Genomic DNA, 15,745 nt, shown 5'->3' with positions numbered 1-15,745 from the left:
ATAACGTTTCCGCATCCCAAATATCGGTGACATTGACTGTAATTTATTTGCGCATACACTTAAAAAACTGCGCTACTGTACATGTGACATACTTGCAAGCATATATACCATTTAATATGCTCAAGGCGAGCAGTAAGGGACGGGGAAGTGGCCGTGCTGCTGATGGTGCACGCAGAGGACCGTGGCCCTGGGCGCAGGGAATCTATGCCTGCTGCCAGAGCACAAGAAACACACTGATCCACGATACCTAGCTTCATGTCCCAGTTTGCAAGGTGGCGGAGGACACCACTCTCGAAGTTAGACCAGTGCGACCAGGTGGTCGGTTGGATTGCAGCAGATAATGCTTCCAGTCGGTTAAGCACCACCCTGTCTTCCACAAAGTCCAGTCTCAGTAGACAAGAGTCTGGTCAACAGAATCCTCAGCCTGATCCTCCTTCCTCCCACCATGGAGAGTCTTGACAAACAAATGATCCCACACTCGGATATTCCAAGGAGCTCTTTTCATCGCCATTCCTTAATTTGGGCCTCTCGCCAAGCCCGCTTGAAGGGAAACATGAGAACTTGTGCCCTGATTCTCAAACTCTTGAGCATCCACAGTCAGAAGAATATGGTGGTGGGGAACGGCAATTAGTGTTTCACAAGGTGAATGATGATGAGACAAAGTTGCCAATAAGTCAACGGCAATTAGTGTCTTAAGAGGTTCATGATGAGGATGAGACACAGTTATCAATCACTGAGGTTGTTGTCAGGTTAACAAGTCAGGAGGATGAAACACTGCCGAGCGAGGACAGCAGTACAGAGGGGGAGGGATCCGCATCACCGCAACAGGATGGAAGAGGCAGTGGGTTGGCAAAAGGGAGAAGGCGGGCCACACCAAACAGGCCTGCAACTGTTCCCCGGAGCACCCCCTTGCGGAAATCTCCCTTGCCAAGGGGTAGGTGTTCCGCAGTCTGGCGCTTTTTTGATAAAAGTGTGGACAATAAAAGGATTGTCATTTGCAACCTGTGCCGTACCAAAATAAACCGGGGCGTGAACACTAGCAACCTCACCACCACCAGCATGATCCGCCACATGGCATCAAAGCGCCCTAATAGGTGGGCCGAACGCCTGGGTCCACAATCAGTGTCTGTGGGTCACAACACTGCCTCCTCTTCCCCTGTGTTACGTGCTGCCCAATCCCATTTCCAAGACTCAGGGCTGGATGCCTCCCGCCTTGCACCTGGACCTTTGCAAGCACCATCAGCTAGCACATCCACTTCTGTGTCCCAGCGCAGCGTACAGATGTCCATACCCCAGGCCTTTGAACGAAAGCACAAATACCCAGCCACCCACCCACAGGCAATAGCTCTAAATGCGCACCTTTCCAAATTGCTGGCCCTGGAAATGTTGCCATTTAGGCTTGTGCACACTGAGGCCTTCCGCAGCCAGATGGCGGCAGCCGTTACTCAGTCTCCTACTGCCACTATTTTGCCCGGTGTGCCGTCCCCGCCTTACACCAGCATGTTTCCCGTAATGTCACCCGTGCCCTGACCAACGCAGTTATTGGGAAGGTCCACTTAACGACTGACACATGGACAAGTGCTTTTGGCCAGGGATGCTACATTTCCCTGACGGCACACTGAGTGAACGTTGTGGAGGCCGGGAGCGAGTCGTACCCTGAGATGGCACAGGTGCTACCGACGCCAAGGATTGTGGGCCCTACTTCCATCAGGATTTCCGCCACCACCTACATTAGTGGCTACAACACCCCCCCCCCCTTCTCCTCCTCCACCTCCTCCTCAACTTCCACCTCTGAATTCTCATCTTGCAGCACCAGTCAGCCATCAGTCAGTAGCTGGAAGCAGTGTAGCGCTGAAACTAATTTGCTTAGGTGACAAACAGCACACCGCCACAGAGCTGTGGCAGGGGAAAGGGACCAGACTGAGCTGTGGCTCTCGCCACTCAACCTAGAACCAGGCATGGTTGTGTCTGATAATGGCCCTAACTTGGTGGCGGCTTTGGAGCTCGGCAAGCTCAAACACATACCATGCCTAGCCCACATGTTCCACTTAGTGGTTCAGCGGTTTCTCAAAACCTACCCCAATTTGCCTGAGCTACTGGTGAAGGTGTGCCCATTTCCAAAATTCATCTACAGCTGCCGCCGGGCGCATGCTATTGCCAGCTCACCGACTGTTGTGCGACGCGAGCAGGTCCTGGAACTCCACGTTCCACATGTTGGCCAGGCTTTGTGAGCAGCAGAGGGCAGTAGTGGAATACCAGCTGCAACATAGGTTGTCGCCTTTCCAGTCAGCTTCCGCTCTTCACAAGCGACGAGTAGGCATGGATGTCTGACCTCTGTGAGGTTCTACGCAGCTTTGAGGAATCAACACAGATGGTGAGCAGTGATAACAGCTATTATCAGCGTCACCATCCCACTTCTGTGTCTACTGAAACGCTCGCTGCTCACAATGAAGGCAAACGCTTTGCATGTGCAAGAGGTGGAAATGGGGGAAGACAGTACACAGGGTGATAGCCAGACCACCCTCAGTTCAACTTCTCATCGCGAATTGGATGATGATGAGGAGGATGAGGAGCAGGAGACGGTTGCCTCCGCTACAGAGGGTAGTTCCCATAGCAGGTTTAATCCATCTGTTCAGCGTGATGAAGAGGAGGAAGAGGATGAGGAGATTGAGAGTCATCCTCCAGATGAGGACAGCGACGTCTTGTCTGTTGGGACTCTGCCACACATGGCTGACTTTATGTTAGGCTGTCTTTCCCGTGACTCTCGCGTTGTATGCATTTTGGCCAACACCGATTACTGGTTGTTCACTCTTCTCGACCCCCGCTACAAAGAGAACTTCTCATCTCTTATTCCTGTGGTGGAAAGGACGAGCAAAATAGTGCAATACCAGAAGGTCCTTGTGGAAAAATTGCTCCAAAAATTTCCAGCTGACAACACTGGCAGCAGAGTACGTATTTCCTTGGGCAACCGAGGAGGTGAGACGAGGGGAACACACAGCAGTTCCAACAGAGGCAGAGCAACACTCTCCAAGGCCTTTGACAGTTTTATGACACCCCGCCAGCACCCTTAACCTGATGCACGGCCTAGTGTCACAAGGAAAATTTTGGAAGATGGTGAAGTAGTACGTAGCGTTCTCAATGATCCCTCTGTGCCTTACAACTACTGAGTGTCCAATCTGGACACGTGGCACGAACTGGCGCTCTACGCCTTGGAGGTGCTGGCCTGCCCTGCCGCCAGCGTTTTGTCTGAGCGGTTATTTAGTGCTGCTGGACCTGGCGGCATTATAACAGATAAGCGTATCCGCCTAGCAACTGAAAAGGCTGACAGGTTGACTCTTATAAAAATGAACAAGGCCTGGCTCGCTGACCCTGACTTCTCTACTCCACCAGAGGAAAGCGGCTGAACATAAAGGCACTTTAAATGTGGCTTTTATGGTGTACTGAATACACTGTATTCCCATGCACCCCTTCCACCACAAAAAAGGGTATATGGTTCAAGCTTCCTTTTCTCGTCCTCCTCCTCCTCCATCATATCAACATGCTTATTAGGCTGCCCTCGCTTCTAATGTTTTAGAGGGTTAGCTCAGCAGCAGACCCTCACCCCTAATGTTTTAGAGGGTCAGCTCCGCAGCAGACCCTCACCCCTAATGTTTTAGAGGGTCACCAGCAGGCTTTCGCCCCTAATGTTTTAGAGGGTCAGCTCAGCAGAAGACTCTCACCCCTAATTTTTTAGATGGTCAGCTCGGCAGCAGGCCCTCGCCCATAATGTTTTAGATGGTCACCATCAATCATAATTTTTCAAGGGTGTGTATGATGCCCTCCTTTATGTATAATAAAGGGTGTATTGTAGTGTCGGTTTCTTTTCACTTAGTGCATAGGCTGTACCACAATGTGAATTAGTGTTGATCACGAATATTCGAATTGTGAATTTTTATTGCGAAGTATAGGTACTTTGAAAATTCGCGAATATTTTGAATATAATGATATATATTCGTAATTTCAAATATTCGAGATTTTTTTATTGGCCCACAAGCAAGAAGCAGGGAGGCCCACAAGCATCATGACTTTAAATGGGAAAAATTATGAATATTCTAAATATAGCGAATAATCGAAAAAAACAAAAACGAATATAGAGCAATTTAGCTAATATAGTGCTATAATCTTCTTTGTCTAATAGTTGTAATTTTTTTCTTATCTGAAGTTCTCATCGTTTTTTTTTCCAAATATTCGCTGTATTGCTATATATTCTTGTTTTAGAATATTACGAATAGTCGAAAAAATGAATATATTCGATATAGTGAGTGCTATGACTCATTGGCCCACAAGCAAGAAGCAGGGAGGAATCATGTTTTTGCTCGGCAATTGAAAAAATTGTGATAAAAATTTGCATTCCGAAAAAATTCGCATTACGAAAATTTGGATAGAACGCGATCATTAGCTTGTCGATTTTTCGAGTAAAAAAAATAAATAATGAACGAATTCGCGAATATTCGCCCAATATTCGACAAAATATTAGCAAAATATTGCGAATTCGAATTTGACCCCTGCCGCTTATCACTAATGTGAATGAGGCCCTCCTTTATGTGAGATACAGGTTGTATCAGAGTGCCTCTTCCTTGTAATTTTTGGCAGCACTTTATATACAAGTAAATATACAGGAAAGAATGTTTCCTAACAATGTTTCCTCTAAAATCAATTTTATCTTCTGTTTTGTGCGTATTATTGTCAGTCTGTAAAAGTGGCGCACTACTCGGACAACATCGTTCCGAGCAGCGACCTGGGAGTCTAAGATGCATCCAGACATCCTCCCCATGCTGTTCCCGAACCATTTCAGTGGTGTTTCCATCAAATTCTGACCTTTTCATGTGAACCAGACACCCTCCCCTCTTCAGAGCAGGGGGTGCCTGGTTTAATGCTCGGGCTCTCCCATTGACTTCCATTGTACTCTGGTGCTTTGTAGAGCACCCGAGCATCCCAATGTGTTCTACTCGAGCACCCGAGCACTTTGGTGATCGATCAACACTAGGCCCATTAGACTGCATCATATTTTGGTGCCAATTGATAAAGTATTAAAACCAACTTCCGTTCCCGTATGTTACAATGCATTTGAGGACCAACTACCCTACATCTCCAGTTCAATATTGCGACCGTATCCAGTTCCAGTAGAATAAAACATGATTTGGTATCAATTAATCCCTTCTACATGTCTAATAACATGCCAAGCTTCAGTTCCAGACACCAAAAGTAGCAGCCAGAGTCTTATACGCATTTATAAATAGATCTTTATTATAACACAATGATTAAAATATACATAAAACCACAATTAATCGATGGTGGTGGTAAATAGAAAACCAAGGGCTGAACGCCCAAGCAGGTCACGTGGGTCACTTATAGGAATTATATTACTTTGAAGGGCAGCTTGCGTGTAAAGATGTCACATATAAAGATATACATTCTAATAAAGTGCTCGTGCAATACACATTCACAATTAGTAGATCATTCCTACAGCAGCTACATCAACCACAGTAATCAGTAATATCAACATATCATACCAGTCACGTGTCCTGCGCCCCGACGCGCGTTCATCGTCTATTTTCCACCACCATCGATTAATTGTGGTTTTATGTATATTTTAATCATTGTGCTATAATAAAGATCTATTTATAAATGTGTATACGACTCTGGCTGCTACTTTTGGTGTCAGATATTTTGGGCATAGGCCGGAGCAAGGGTGTTTTTTTTGCCCATGCTTAAAGAGGACCTTTCACCTAAAAAAAAAAAGTAAACTAAGACCATAGCTTTACTTACATGCCCCCATGAAGTGTTGATCGTTTTTTCTTTTTTCAAACTGTGCCCCCGTTTGTCCGCTATGCCCCCCCGGAATAATTCCCGCCGTCTATGCTAATGAGCCAGCCTCAAATGGGCTGGCTTTAAAAGTTCTCCTCGGCGTGCCTTCTCTCTTCTCCCTGGCACGGAGCGCATCCAATCAGCGCGCTCCGCTCTTAGCCAGGGAGAAGACGCTCCAGTTCTCGCGAGACTTCAGAGAACTGGAGCGATTTCGTCTATCCGGCTAAGAGCGGAGCGCGCTGATTGGATGCGCTCCGTGCCAGGGAGAAGAGAGAAGGCACGCCGAGGAGAACTTTTAAAGCCAGCCCATTTGAGGCTGGCTCATTAGCATAGACGGCGGGAATTATTCCGGGGGGGCATAGCGGACAAACGGGGGCACAGTTTGAAAAAAGAAAAAACGATCTTAAGATAGGTGTTAACGCTTCAGTTCCAGTAGATTGCTTCACATTTTGAGGTCAACTAACCGATGCCTTAGGTATAACAACACGACCATCTCCTGTCCCATTACACTGCATTATGCTTTGATGCAAAATTATCCCTCCCCATAGCAATATGACGAGATTCAGTTCCAGTAGGTTGCCTTGCATTTCAGCACCAACTAACCTAGGCTTGCAGTACAATGATGTCACCATAGCCAGTTCCAGTAGATCATCACATCATTTGGTGTCAGTTGACCCCTCTACATGTCCAGCTTCAGTTCAGGTAGATTACAATACATTTCGGTGACCTATGGCTTAGGTATGAGAAATTAGCATCTCTACTCCCATTAGACTGTATCAGGTTTTAGTGCTAATTGACCCTTCCACTGAGCATAGCATCATAATCAGCTTCAGTTCCAATAGGCTACAGGGCATTTGAGGACTATCTAACCTATCTATATATCCAGTTCCAATGCAACATGATTTGGTGTCAACTGCTTAATAACAGGACCAGCTTCCAATTAGCTTCCAATTTCAGCTGATTTCAACACATTTTGAAGCCAACCAACCAATGCCCTAGGTATAAGAACAAGACCATCTCCAGTCCCATTACACTGCATCATGTTTGGTGCCAGTTGACCCTTCCCCCAGGCATAGTAGTATAACCAGGTTCAGGTTTCAGAATAATGAAGAACATTTCAAGACCAACTGGCCTATGCCTCTGACGCAATGAGGTGTGAAACTTCAAACGCATTTCAGTGCCAAATATGTTCCTCATTGTTTATGACTAGCTGCAGTTCCAGTTGATTACCTAGATCTATATATTTAACCAGTAAGAACCAATTCTCTTTATCAGGAGGAATTCCATGCTGTTGGTCAATGTCGCCGCCCTGGTAGGAGGAGCGCTTATGGCTCTCTCGAAGATTGCTTGGTCCTTTGAGATGCTTATTATTGGGAGATTCATCATTGGGATCTTCTCTGGATTCTGCACTGGTCTGGTTCCTATGTATATTGGAGAACTGGCACCCACTGTTTACCGAGGAGCTCTGGGGACACTAAACCAGCTTGGCATCGTAGTCGGAATATTGATAGCACAGGTATGTGGTGGTGTGAGGTACAATATACAGTCATCTGAAGAAAAGTAATGCCTATATCAACAGGCTGCCTATGCTTATAGGGCTAGGCTACATAAATCCCAGCCTCTAAACAGGGACATTGTATCATTACTTTCTCTTGGTCTAATACATAATTTATCTTTCTTTACTTGTATCTCCTCTTTTAGATTTTTGGTCTGGAAGTGATCTTAGGTTCTAGCACATACTGGCCACTCTTACTAGGGATCACAGTTTTCCTGTCGGTCATCCAGTGTATACTGTTACCATTCTGCCCGAAAAGTCCCCGATATCTACTTATTATGAAGAAGGAGCCTGAAAGAGCTGAGAAGAGTGAGTATCATGAGATTACCAATGGTCCCAGTATTGGTGGTAGTAGATCTCTATAATTTTGTCAGTTCACAGTAGGGGTATTGTTGGCGGTACACGTTCAATAGAAAATGTAATTCTCAGAAATGTGTTGGCCCGCTCATTAATCTCAGACGTAAAGAATAAACCTAGCTGATTGTTATTCAGTTCAGCTACGAATTTGGTGAACAAATCTTTGGTCCCCTTCCACAGTAGAAACACGTCGTCTATATACCTGAGGTTTATCGACGACGTGTTTCTACTGTGGAAGGGGACCAAAGATTTGTTCACCAAATTCGTAGCTGAACTGAATAACAATCAGCTAGGTTTATTCTTTACGTCTGAGATTAATGAGTGGGCCATCACATTTCTGGACCTGACTATTGCGGTGGGGACAGATAAGAAAATCACGACGAATCTGTTTCGTAAGCAGACCGCCACTAACAGCCTACTGAGGTGGGATAGTGGACATCCCCTGGCTCTCAGGAGTGGTATTCCTAAAGGCCAGTACCTGAGAGCCAGGAGGAATTGCTCAGAAATTAGGGATTTCAAGGTGGCTGCTAATGACCTGAGGACACGATTCAAGCGCAGAGGATATCCTGAGCAAACACTCAAGAGAGCATACCATTTTCCAAGAATTAGAGCAACGTATGATAAAACAGAGAAACGTGTACGTGATATTCTTCAGAAACATTGGCCAATTCTGCAGTCTGACACAGATATTGGTGAGCTGGTGTTAGACCGTCCCTCTGTCACTTTTCGCCTCAGTTCCAACATACGTGATCGTCTGGTCCATAGTATGTACTCACATCCAACATCTGACACATGGCTAAAAAATACACTCACTGGTACCTTTCCATGCGGTACATGTATCATTTGTGGTAACATCATGAAGGGGGCATACTTTACTAGCCAAGTGACTAAGGAAAGATTTTCTATCAGATCCTTCATTAGATGTACATCAGTGGGAGTGGTGTATCTTTTGACTTGCAATGTGGTGTCCAGTATGTGGGCAAGACCAGACGTGAATTGCGGAGACGTATTGGTGAACACCTACTGGACATCAAAAATAAGCGTGATACATCTGTGGCACGCCACGTATGTGATCATCATGGGGGTAACCCAGATGTGCTAAAGGCTCCAAGGGATCGAGCACATTGTCACATCCATTCACGGAGGGGACATTGATGTGCCATTGCTCCGCAAAGAGACCGAATGGATTTTTAAACTGGACACAGTACATCCCAAGGGATTAAATGAAGCAGTTTTGTTTTCCTGCTTTATTTAAGATACTAGGGGCTTGTTATTAGTGTTGATCACGAATATTAGAATTTCACATTTTTATCGCGAATATAGTTACTTCGAAAATTTGCGAATATTTCAAATATAGTGATATATATTCGTAATTTCGAATATTCAAAATATTTGTTTCCTTTTTTCTTTTTTTTTTCTTCTTTTTTTTTTTTTTTATCAGTACACATGATCCCTCCCTGCTTCTAGCTTGTGGGCCAATAAGAAGGCTGCAATATACTTGACTTTAGGAGTAGGAGTGTTTGCGAATTTTGCAACTATTAGACAAAGAAGATTATAGCACTATATTAGCTAAATTGCTCTATATTAGATTTTTTTCGAATATTCGCTATATTGCTATAACTTAGTTTCTTCGAATATTCGTAATATTCTAAAACAAGAATATATAGCAATATAGCGAATATTCAAAAAAAACTAATATAGAGCAATTTAGCTAATATAGTGCTATAATCTTCTTTGTCTAATAGCTGTAAGTTGAAAAATTTGCAATAAAAATTTGAATCCGAAAATTCGAATTACGAAAATTCGCATTTTACACAATCATTACCTTGCCGATTTTTCAAGTAAAAAGAAAATCGCGAATATTGACGAATATTCTAAAAAATATTCGCGAAATATCGCGAATTCGAATATGACCCCTGCCGCTCATCACTACTTGTTATACGTGGTTTATTATTTTGCCACAGAGATTGTGGGTGGCATTCTTTCAGAGTGCTTATTGTCTGATGCCACCATCTCGCATGGTGTGCGGGATTGTGGCTCATATTATAGTTACTCATCCTATTTATATGCTGTCTGTCTGAACCATCTAAGCCGTTTCTTGATGGCACTTATCATGTTTTGATCCTCCTTGTATACCCACGATCAATTCCTTTAAGTGTGGTTATTCGACGATTTAAACCGCATTCGAATATTCCCCCATATAATCGAGCAGAGTCGGCACCATCCGTTCCTGATTGGAGACCAGAGTCGGCACCCACTCTGGGGGGGGGGGGGGGGCTTCGATTATTTTTATCCGGCGTGTAGCTGGCCGCACACGGCCATCACAGCGCCGATGCAGGCACGTCACAGTGCAGCTGTTTCACTTAAATTGACACTGTAATATAGCTATGAACCCAGAGCAAATGCAAATGACTAGTGGAGTAGATCAATAGTGTCAGTCCCTGCACTGAGTGGTGCGTTCATAACACCCTGTGGAAATAGGTTACACGTCTATCAGTGTGCCCCAACACTGGACGCTGGTCTTCTACACAGGTTATTAGTCAGGCTCTCAGAGTGCTGGATGAACTATTACCTGATCCCTCTCCGCATCTCTCATTTCCTGTATGCCTGATTTTATCTATACCCCCTTATTGAGTTCCATTAAAATATTTATTATTGTCATATTTAACGTTCCTTCAGGCTGAGAATTACTCTATAATTTTGTGCCTATGTACAATAAAATTGGTAGGAACAAATGAAGAATTCAATGGTTTGCCCGACTTTTGGATGACATTTATTGTTGAGTATCCAGTGGTTACGGTGGATAATCCATCTTAAATTACAATTTATCTACACATGGTCAACACTTCTCAATGCTTTGGAGTCTTATTCTTGCCTAAAGTGTTGACCTTCTCTATCTCTTATGCCACCTATTTGACTTTTAGGAGTAACTTTCTTGATATGATCCAATAAAAGTCAAACTTCCCTTATACATTCATGGTTTTACTAGCCCTAATGAATTAAAGTCCATATCTTCATGAACCAGGGTTGAGCCTTTAGCAAAGTTTACTCATTGTACCATATGAAAGTGATGCCTCAAACATGTTGAAAGAAGGCTATAGCTGATCGGGAACTGTTTATCTTCATAGCTGATATGATGACTGAGCTTAGAGTCAGAACATGTATGGGGTAATGTGCATATCTGATTATCCTTTTCTTTTTTCCTTCGGGGTCCAAGAAGGGGTACATGTTTCAGTGTTCTACCAAGCAAAGTTCAAAGATTTCCCTGAAGGCCCTTCTCTCACTGAACTATAATTCACAGTAGTTTAATAATTTCAGTTTTATCCTAAGCCAAAGTAAGACCTCATATGACAGAGATGATATCCCAACCTTCTTGCCAGTAGACATATAACCCATCAGTGGTCTTCCTTCCAACCCAACATTGACATAATCCATGACATTTTTCAGCCCTGGTGCAAATACTTTACTTAGGTCTGGAAATGGTGACATTTTACTCCTCCATATGTGAGAAAGTCATTATGGGTTAGTAATATTAATTGATACAAGGTGACAGGTCCAAGATTATATGCATTATTTTGCATTGCAGTTTCAGCAGATTTGTGCCTGCACACTAATTTCATTTTGTTAGGCTGGGCTATGTAACTTTGGTTATCCTGCTAAGTCATCGCACCTTCATACAATAATATTATGTTAAGGTTTTCTTGGCCCTATTTGGCCACCAGCAATAGAAATCATGGCCGCACAATGAATGAATAACTTGTATAGCGCTACACTTGCGAACTGAATCGCCTCAGGGCGCTTTTGCAGCCATTTTCTGCCTGTGCCTTTAGAAGAGGTAGGTCTTAAGCTTCTTCCTAAAGGCCAGATGATTTTCTTCTAAGCGATCTTTGCGGGTAGGGTGTTCCATAGCCGGGGTCCTTGGACTGCGAATCTTCGTTCAGCCTTTTGATTTGTAACGGGTCTTGGGGATATGGAGGAGATTCTGGTTAGCTGACCGGAGGAGAGCGACCTGGGGTGTAGTGCTTTATTTTGTCGCAGAGCTATTGGGGGGCTTTCCCTTGTATACATTTGTGGGTGAGGCAGAGGGTCTTGAATGTGATCCGATCTTTCACGGGTAGCCAATGAAGGGTCCTTAGGGACGGAGTAATAGATTCCCAGTTTTTTTTTCCCGTTATCAGTCTAGCAGCTGTGTTCTGGATGGAATGCTAGGAACATGGTTGTGTCTACTACCCTTGCACCATCTGTAGCATCTCCACTAAGCGTAACCTCCACAAATACAAAACTGTGCTTAGAAAGGTGGCAAATTTCACTTCCCCAAGTTTTTTTATAGAATGGGTTATCAATGTGTCCATAAAAGAGAAGAGCATTCTGATCTCAGCCGATAGGTTCGCAGTAGATGCCTTCTATGAGGAGATGTTCCTTCTTTACACAAAGGCTTGGTGTGTATAGCAGCAGGTTGGTGGCCCTATGTCTGCAGATGGTTACAGATGTGGATGTTTTTATTAATTGATACTAAACCAGGATATATATCAGGTGGCACCATATACAGGAGTCCTTTGATCGAATGGGCAAAAAATGAAACCTATTGCCCAAGATGTCAACTTCCATTCCATTGGGTTTCTGAAGACAACCCACCTTGCATTTTATTGACTTGACTTGGATAGAGTAACTTTACTTTGTCTTTCTTATCTTATATGGACTTGCTTAACCTACACAATGTGAATTTAGTTCTACAGAAAGTTCGAGGAACTCATGATGTGACCGCTGATATTGAAGAGATGAAGGAAGAAGGTGAACGCATGGCACAGGAGAAACCTGTGTCCTTTATAGAACTGTTCCGTTCTAGACAGTATCGGCAACCCATTATCATCTCCATCGTTCTGCAGCTTTCACAGCAGCTATCTGGCATCAATGCTGTAAGTAGCTTCATTTTCTGTCCTCTTTGAGAGAGGTTGTATATTTTATTCAGTGTGTTTGATTACCTACCGAATTTATTTCTTTTTTCATTGCAGGTCTTTTACTATTCCACAAGTATCTTCACAAAAGCAAAAGTCCCTAATCCAATTTATGCAACCATTGGTGCAGGTGTGGTCAACACTGTTTTCACGGTGGTATCGGTAAGTATACATGTTTGCAATGATTTTGCAATTCCATAATGTGACTTTAATGTTTTAAGGTAATGCAAATATCTCCACAGTTGGCCATGGTGCAATAGTTGTCTTCTTCTATAGGATACAAAAACTGCATCTAAAGGGTACTGTTGAGTCTGTCTTAAGTCGTACTCCGGGGTGTACATAGAGGTTATGGGCCCAATAGCATTGAAATGAGAGACTGATTCGTGGAATTATTCAGTCTGCCTTTTATTCAGGAAATTTTTTAAAGTATGAACCATAATCTTGTTTCTTTCAGCTCTTGGTTGTAGAACGTGCTGGACGTCGGACTCTGCACCTCGTTGGTCTTGGTGGAATGGCCGTGTTTGCACTAATATTGACAATTGCCCTGAAACTAATCGTAAGACCATGGCTCAGATTTTGTGCTTCCTCCTGCCAATTCACCCCTCTAGTTCAGAAGCCCACACTGAACCCCATACTGGGACCAGCCCAGCATGAACTCAACCTCCAACTAAGAGCAGCATGTCTACAGTACAGTACATAATTCAGTGTTCAAATAATTGCACCATGCAGCACTTACATCATACCGCCATAAAGTGCTGAAATAATCCCACCATACTGTGCTTACATAATACTGCCCTTAATAATAGCAGCATATGGTGTTTACACAATACCACCAGAAAGTGTTCAAATATTACCCCCATCTGGCGCTAAAGTAATGCTATGATAGAAACTAAATAACAGTACTTTATATCTCCCAAATAATATGATCACCATATACTTTACTAATAGTTATTGATATGACGCCATCACCAGTCTAGCACCACCCCCATGTAGTGAGCCTTTAGAGTCCTGTGGAGAAGGGTAACGTCTTCATTTTGCATTCTGTTGCAGGACATTGCCATGGGATGGAGCTACGTCAGCATCGTGGCAATTTATCTGTTTGTGGCTTTTTTTGAGATCGGCCCAGGACCCATTCCTTGGTTCATTGTAGCTGAGCTCTTCAGTCAAGGTCCTCGGCCAGCCGCCATGGCGGTATCTGGATGCTCCAACTGGACAGCCAACTTTCTAGTGGGCATGTTGTTTCCCTATGCAGCGGTAAGTTGGAAAGACCAGATAGTCTTTTTGGAAATGGGGTGGATTGGGACCCAATTAAAGAATACTCCCTAATGGTGTTTGTCACGTACCGGGGACCAGACCAGCCCATCGTGTCACATGACAAGGGTTGCCCAAGCCCTTCAGGCCGATTCACCTCACGTCCTCACACGCTGTTACGCCCTGCGCTGGGCCGTAACTCGAGCATAAATTGCCACCAGAAGCCTCCTAGCACACCCACGCAATAACACTAAACTTTTGCGGCCACCACCTGCCCGTTATAAGGTCGACAGGACACCCCTGAGTGTTCCACCCGCAAGCAGACACACATGCAGCCTGCCCCCCTGGCCATCTAGGGAACAGGTGTAAAAATATCTAAAATACATTTTCCCAGTTGCCCTGGTGAAGATACAGGCCCCAACCCTTCTTCATAATTCATATCTCCTAGCACAGTGGTGCCCAACTATTTTTCGTCTAAGGGCCGCACTAGACTTGGTATAAATTTCGTGGTCCGGAACCAGGTAGCTTTCCCAGAAAGAAATGCAAACGCTGTGAGGGGGCACGTGTGAGCATTCCTACTGTGAAGAGGGCACATATCTGGCATAACTACTGTGAGAGGGCACATATCTGGACATAACTACTGTGAGGGGGCACATATCAGGGCATAACTACTGTGAGGGGGCTCGAGTGAGCATTACTACTGTGAAGAGGGCACATATCTGGCATAACTACAGTGAGGGGGCACATATCTGGGCATAACTACTGTGAGGAGGGCACATATCTGGCATAACTACAGTGAGGGGGCACATATCTGGGCATAACTACTGTGAGGAGGGCACATATCAGGGCATAACTACTGTGAAGAGGGCACATATCTGGGCATAACTACTGTGAGGGGTCATGTGCGAGCATTACATCTGTGAAGAGGGCACATATCTTGGCATTATTACTGTGAGGGGGCACATATCTGGGCATAACTACTGTGAGGGGGCATGTGTGAGCATTACTACTGTGAAGAGGGCACATGTCTTGGCATTATTACTGTGAGGGGGCATGTGATGTATATATGTGTGTAATGTATGTAGTGCAGTATGTGATGATCACACACTGCACTACATACATTACACACATGTATACATCACATACTGCGCTGTCACCTTCTTCTGCAGGTCTACCTTGATGTCTGGTCTTTAGGCTTCAGTCAGATCCTCCACCGCCATGCTTACGCCATGTGCCCGACAGCACCAGGAGGTGGCCCCTCCTCCTTTCATCTCCCGTCGACTTCTCCTACAGCAGGGCGCTCTATCACTCCAGTGCCCGCCCAATCTTACCAATCAGGGGCGTAGCTAGAAATGACTGGTCCCCATAGCAAAATATTTTACGGGCCCCCCCCTCCCGGATCTCCCACCCCCACATACCTATCCGACCTCCTACCCCTTCCAGAGGTCCCACCCAAACACCCCTCCAGGACCTACCACCCCAACATCCCCACACCCCTCCCTAGATCCCCCTAAGTGTCATCCACAGATCCCTCTCAGTGTCATCCACAGATCCCCCTCAGTGTCATCCACAGATCCCCCCTCAGTGTCATCCACAGATCCCCCCTCAGTGTCATCCACAGATCCCCCCTCAGTGTCATCCACAGATCCCCCCCCAGTGTCATCCACAGATCCCCCCCTCAGTGTCATCCACAGATCCCTCCCCCTCAGTGTCATCCACAGATCCCCCCCTCAGTGTCATCCACAGATACCCCCGTCAGTGTCATCCACAGATCCCCCCC

General features: G+C 44.9%; 1 protein-coding gene across 1 annotated transcript in view; it reads left to right on the top strand.

The window, feature by feature from the left end:
- LOC122941237 (solute carrier family 2, facilitated glucose transporter member 3-like) overlaps positions 1 to 15,745 on the top strand; it is a 29,749-nt gene that overhangs the window by 11,321 nt on the left and 2,683 nt on the right. The window contains exons 4-9 of the mRNA XM_044298316.1: positions 7,123 to 7,363; positions 7,549 to 7,711; positions 12,488 to 12,675; positions 12,772 to 12,876; positions 13,169 to 13,270; positions 13,765 to 13,968. Coding sequence (XP_044154251.1) covers positions 7,123 to 7,363; positions 7,549 to 7,711; positions 12,488 to 12,675; positions 12,772 to 12,876; positions 13,169 to 13,270; positions 13,765 to 13,968 — 1,003 coding nt within the window. The remainder of the gene's footprint in view (positions 1 to 7,122; positions 7,364 to 7,548; positions 7,712 to 12,487; positions 12,676 to 12,771; positions 12,877 to 13,168; positions 13,271 to 13,764; positions 13,969 to 15,745) is intronic.

Source organism: Bufo gargarizans, chromosome 6 (genome assembly GCF_014858855.1).
Source record: "Bufo gargarizans isolate SCDJY-AF-19 chromosome 6, ASM1485885v1, whole genome shotgun sequence".
NCBI lineage: Eukaryota > Metazoa > Chordata > Amphibia > Anura > Bufonidae > Bufo > Bufo gargarizans.
Note: the sequence above shows the minus strand (reverse complement) of the source record. Positions and strands in the feature narration are given on the sequence as shown.